General features: G+C 50.2%; 1 protein-coding gene across 2 annotated transcripts in view; it reads right to left on the reverse strand.

Moving 5' to 3' along the window:
• The window catches only part of ptprbl (protein tyrosine phosphatase receptor type B, like), a 29,861-nt gene that overhangs the window by 23,132 nt on the left and 729 nt on the right, over nt 1-6,000 (reverse strand). For both annotated transcript variants that reach the window (XM_026172292.1, XM_026172291.1), the window contains exon 2: nt 1,490-3,690. In XM_026172292.1, the coding sequence (XP_026028077.1) occupies nt 1,490-3,690 (2,201 nt within the window). The remainder of the gene's footprint in view (nt 1-1,489; nt 3,691-6,000) is intronic.

Consider the following 6,000-nt stretch of genomic DNA (forward strand, 5'->3'; position numbering starts at 1 on the left):
CCCAAACGAATCCAAGAATCAAACATGTAGCGGCACATCTGAGCATCCCTGATTTAAATATGACCGCTCGGTAATAAACACGCTTCCTCTGACACACTGACAGTTACAGACATCTTTCAGCTGAAGTACTTTGGTCCAGAGAGGAGCTGGAGGTTTCCTCCATCAGCTCCAGAGGCTGAAATGATCTGGAACTTCTTTCTCCTGCATCCCGGACCCGTGTGACTCTTTTCTCTCTGGGTCCATCGATCTTTAAACTTTCCCTCAGCGAGCAGAGGCACGTTCTGCACACCCCGCCCTGCTTTCCTTCCTGCCCGCCTCGGACTTTCTCCATAACCTTTAGCATCAAACTGAGCTCCATCGCTACCATCAGAGTGGGCTATTGTTGGGGTTGAGTTATCCAATCAGGAAACAGCCTCACACCAGAGGCTCGCTCTATTTATGTATGAGCAGCATCAAAGTCTGCTTTATGTTGCACGCACACCGTTTCTTCATCTTCATCACTGCAAAATCAGACCTTAAACCACACACAGCTGCACCTCCTCTTTATTTCCACCACTGATTAAGTCATTCATTAGTCTATGCTTCTTCATCGCCTCTGATAAAATGTGTCTGAACTGCTTGATCAAATGAGCTTGGAAAGAAAAGCGTCTGGACTTCTTTAAGTTGCTTGAAGACGTTTCACCTCTCATCCAAGAAGCTTCTTCAGTTCTAAGGTCAAATGGTGGAGAGTCCCAGATATAAACCTAGTGGGAGTGACCCCCCACAGAGGGACAAAAGGCCCCCTGATGATCCTCTAATCGCCTGAGCCAAGGTGTGAAACTGGGTGTGGGTCCCAATCAGCCAGCCGAAACTCTGGCTGATTTACTCTGGCTGATTCACTCTAGTGACGGACGGAGTCGCTCAGTGAGCGGTAAACAGGAAACACACTTTGAGGTTACTCATACACGATCTTCATTTCAACACGGAAGTCGTGTTCTGAGACTCGACCTCTTGACTACATTTGACTTTGATTTTCAGAATAAAAAAGAGTCTGGAGAGCTTTACCAGGTCAACATGGTAGAGTAAAATAATACTATTAATACTGTGTTTCCATAGTAACACAGGAGTGTGATCGTCTTTTCATACACTCAGTATGTACTGGCTTTGAGCTCTCAATTTGCTCTCCACCAGCTCCACAGACCCAACCATCTGCTTCAGCTGGAAGCAACGCTCCCACGGAGCACCAGAACCACACCAGTCACAGGAAACCGAACCTCTGCCAACATCTGGCAGGTTTCCCACTGATCTTCTTCATACAAGCAGCAAACAGTCAAAGATCAAAATCAAGGAGAATAAAACTGATCTGGAGTTAACCGGCGTGAACTACCGCCAAACACAACACAACATCCTGAACACGTCTAAACACCATTTTAATCAGGTATGAAGACAGGCGTGCTCGCATGTTGAAGTCCTCTAAAATAACAGCATCAAACAGAGGTGGGGTACTCACAGGTGTGGTGGAGGTGACTCTGGACGTAGTAGTGTGAAGCATGCTTGTTGCTGGAGCGGGGGTGCTTGTTGCTGTGGGGCTGGTAGTGGTGGTTGCCGTGGGTTTGGTGGTTGTAGCAGGAGATGCTGTTGCAGTCGTAGGTGGGGTGGTTGTAGCGGGAGATGCTGTTGCAGTCGTAGGTGGGGTGGTTGTAGCGGGAGATGCTGTTGCAGTCGTAGGTGGGGTGGTTGTAGCGGGAGATGCTGTTGCGGTCGTAGGTGGGGTGGTTGTAGCGGGAGATGCTGTTGCGGTCGTAGGTGGGGTGGTTGTAGCGGGAGATGCTGTTACAGTCGTAGGTGGGGTGGTTGTAGCGGGAGATGCTGTTGCGGTCGTAGGTGGGGTGGTTGTAGCGGGAGATGCTGTTGCGGTCGTAGGTGGGGTGGTTGTAGCGGGAGATGCGGTTGCAGTCGTAGGTGGGGTGGTTGTAGCGGGAGATGCTGTTACAGTCGTAGGTGGGGTGGTTGTAGCGGGAGATGCTGTTGCGGTCGTAGGTGAGGTGGTTGTAGCGGGAGATGCTGTTACAGTCGTAGGTGGGGTGGTTGTAGCGGGAGATGCTGTTGCGGTCGTAGGTGAGGTGGTTGTAGCGGGAGATGCTGTTACAGTCGTAGGTGGGGTGGTTGTAGCGGGAGATGCTGTTGCGGTCGTAGGTGGGGTGGTTGTAGCGGGAGATGCTGTTACAGTCGTAGGTGGGGTGGTTGTAGCGGGAGATGCTGTTGCGGTCGTAGGTGGGGTGGTTGTAGCGGGAGATGCTGTTGCGGTCGTAGGTGGGGTGGTTGTAGCGGGAGATGCGGTTGCAGTCGTAGGTGGGGTGGTTGTAGCGGGAGATGCTGTTACAGTCGTAGGTGGGGTGGTTGTAGCGGGAGATGCTGTTGCGGTCGTAGGTGGGGTGGTTGTAGCGGGAGATGCTGTTGCGGTCGTAGGTGGGGTGGTTGTAGCAGGAGGTGCTGTTACAGTCGTAGGTGGGGTGGTTGTAGCAGGAGATGCTGTTGCGGTCGTAGGTGGAGTGGTTGTAGCGGAGATTGTTATGAATCTCATGGTGGTTCTACTATCTGCAGTTGTAGCTGGGAAACTATCACTGGGAGTGGTGGGTGGTGTGGTTTTGGTGACTGTGGTATGAGATGGTGCCATGGATGTAGGTGTAGTTGCTGGTGTTGTTATGGATAGTGTGGCTGCAGTCTCTGTGGTTGTGGTGGAACTGGCAGTGGCAGGTGTGGTATCGACGGCTGTGGTTAGAGACGGGTTCGTGGCTGTGGTTGCTGTAGTTGTAGCGGGAGTGGAGGCACGAGTGGAGGGTTGGATGGTGTGTGTCAAGCTGGCTGTTGTAGCTGGCAAAGGGATGGTTGTGTGTGTAGCTGCTGGTGTTGTTATTGATGGTGCGACTGTAGTCTCTGCAGTTGTGACAGGGGTGGTGCTACTGGTGGCTGTAGGAGGTGTGGTTTTGGTGGCTGTGGTTGGAGCAGGCGCTGTTATGCTGCTCGTAGAGGGTGTGGTTACAGCAGCAGTGGTGCTGGTGTTTGTTGTACTCGTTTGTGGGACTGATGGAGCTGAGGTGCTACTTGCAGGGACCGCATCACCTGTTGGTGCTGTTGATAATACTCCTGGAGTCAGACTCTCTGAGATGTTTGGATGAAGGGTGTAGTCTGTGTCTGTGGGCGGGGTCTGGCTGTGAGACCTGGGTGGTCTATATGTGCTGGTGCTGGATGCAGACGGTGGAGGAGTGGTGGTGGTGGGTGCAGCTGAGGCGGTGCTGTCTGAGGGTGCTGCAGATGTTTGGTGTGTGGATCCGTCCTTGGGTTGTAGCTCAGTTATGATGTCTGTTGCTCCACCTGTGCTCACACGTGAGGAACCCAGCGTCACGCCTCCATCTCCGCTCGACTCGGACTGGTTTCTAGCGATGGAGGACGATGACTCGTACAACGACGTGACCACCTCCGTCCTGACTAGGGAGTCACCTCCACCTGACAAGGTCTCCGAGGCGACTGACTGGTCCATGGTAAAAGCAGCTGTGCCATTTAAAGGGGATAGGTGGGTGACTGCAGGGGAAACATCTGGAGGTGACAGATTTTCCGTGACAGCGTTCCCAGGACTCCTGATGGTTTGGGTGGAGTTAGACAGGTCCAGCGGTGTGGATGAAGAAAAGGTGGAGGTGGCTGGAGATGTGTCTGAAAGTGAGAAGAAAGGTGAGAATATAAAGAGCGGCTCTGACTTGTCACATTTACAGATTAGTGAAATCACGCGTTAATCCTGAACGCAAACACCTTACGTTAAAGTTCAGCCCAACCTGGACTCCGCCCACTGATGACAGACACACTTAAGACTGACCTGCGCTGCTTTTAGAGCTTATAGCCCAGTTACTCCAAACCAACTACAAAACTAATGTGTGTGCCTGAAGCTCTGCGGTCTGAGCCAGCTGAGCCCGAACATGTGGCTGTGAGTGTTTTCAGATCCCGCAGGTGGAGGTGCATCCTACTAAAGTTTGAAAACTTATGCACAAATTTTAAACAACAAAGTTATGAGGAACTATTTACCCAAAAATGTAGCCAAGGCCTCAGGTGTGTGTCTTTTGTAACCACTTGGGTTGGGTTGACACAGCGTCTAGTTCCTATTTAATGTTAAATGGTCATGTGATTGGTTTACCATGACTAAACCCAGCTCCCAGTAAGCTGAAGACAGCTTCACCCGTCTGTGTGTTGACAAACAGTAACACGTCTGCATTTTCTTGATAGTAACAGTAACGGCGTTGTAACGATAGAAATAGTAATTAGTTAGATTACTAGTTACTGAAAAAGTAACGTGTTAGTAATGCTGTCATTCCCACGAAACACTGTAAATGATTTCAGTTATTAGAGATTAAGTGGAGAACAAGAACACCGTCAACATCTGCAGTCGGAAGTTATCTCAGTGTTTTTCCAGGTTCATCGGGAACGTTTGGGACGGACACCTGCTCTACACCTGAGTGTGAGTCAGCACAGCAGAGAACTGGAAACGCCCCATCAATAATCGCCCTCCATCCAGGACCTGCACTCTTTGACCTGCTGCCTTCTGGCAGATGGTACAGAAGCCTGCAGACCAGGACCACCTGACACAGGATCAGTTTCTTTCCCCTCGCCATCTCCCTCCTAAACAGCTGAACTGTATATATAAACACGATTCTGAATCTGATAAGAATTTGAATATCAGCACGCAAAAATTATGCCGACCCGAGAGTGTGGCAGGGGAGCAGGGCGTTGAGGCGCCATGATCACCCAGCACAGACAGCATGCGTGCTTGTTATTATAACCGAGATAAACAAACTCTGAACTGACGCCTGTCTGCTCCATCCTGCTGTTATTGGAGGTGAAATGAACAGCAGCGGTCCCAGAGCTGGACCCCGGGGGACGAGGAGTTTCTCTTTCGGGCAGCCAGAGCCGCCTGCTCCTGCCTGAAGAATAAATCCTCATTTGGACTTTTTGTTTTCTTGGTTTGACAGTTGTGAAGTGCTCTGCACAGAGCTGAGAGCTCGGGGTGTCATTGGAGGCGTTACAGTAAAACCTGGAGTTTTTAAATCATCCGACTCAGTGTGACGTGCAACGCTTCATCAGGCTGTCACAGCACGTTCACCAAGCTGACAAAGAACGTACAGATTTACTCTTCTTTTTTCAGTTTTCAGAATCAAAACTTTCGTTTTAGCACCCGAAAGTCAAAAAACACACTGTGGAAAAAAATGAAGTAGACATGAAGAGCTCGTCCAGAAGTTAGTAAACCACAGAAGGAAGCATCGCAGATGCTGGGCTCATCCAAATCTCACGACAAAGCAGCAGCAGGGAGGATGTTATGGTTCGATCTAAGGGTGGACGCATGGCATTCAGACATGTTGGAGCTCCTGTTAGCAGAGATGGGAGCACACTGAGGAGGCCGAGGAACCAGGCGGCGAGTGAGCCGTGGCAGGGTCTCACCTCATGTCTGAGGTCAATCAGTAATTTTTCCCTTATTTCCAGATACTTGTATATTCAGCACCATGCATGATTTGAGCTATGAGCGCACTTGTTACCAGATGCAGTGACCTGATTGGTCAGATCCGAAACATCCAAGAAAATGCCGCAAATTCGTGCAGTGAAAATGCACATTGGTGTGAATGGCTGCATTAAGAAAAGGCAAGTAAAAATATTGACACAGATTTTACACGCCCAGTGTGTAAAAGCTTAACCCTAAAGGGCTGTAAAGATCTCACTTCCTGTACCAACTATTTCCTTTCTACCATTTTCCTCCGCCGACGTGGCATGCGTCAGTTTGTGTTCCTGGAGATGAAGCCGAGCTTTGACTGCCGTAAAAGGCAGTGAAAGCTGCTCCGAACGCTTCAGCTATTCTGGCCTGAGAACCAAAGCAGACAAAGCAGACGGTGATGTCACAGAGGCTACATCCATCTTTCACGTACAGTCTGTGATTCTGCCGTCACATCTTTAAGAATCTGAACAGAACCAGACCCGAAAGAC

Source organism: Astatotilapia calliptera, chromosome 7 (genome assembly GCF_900246225.1).
Source record: "Astatotilapia calliptera chromosome 7, fAstCal1.2, whole genome shotgun sequence".
Taxonomy (NCBI): Eukaryota; Metazoa; Chordata; class Actinopteri; order Cichliformes; family Cichlidae; genus Astatotilapia; species Astatotilapia calliptera.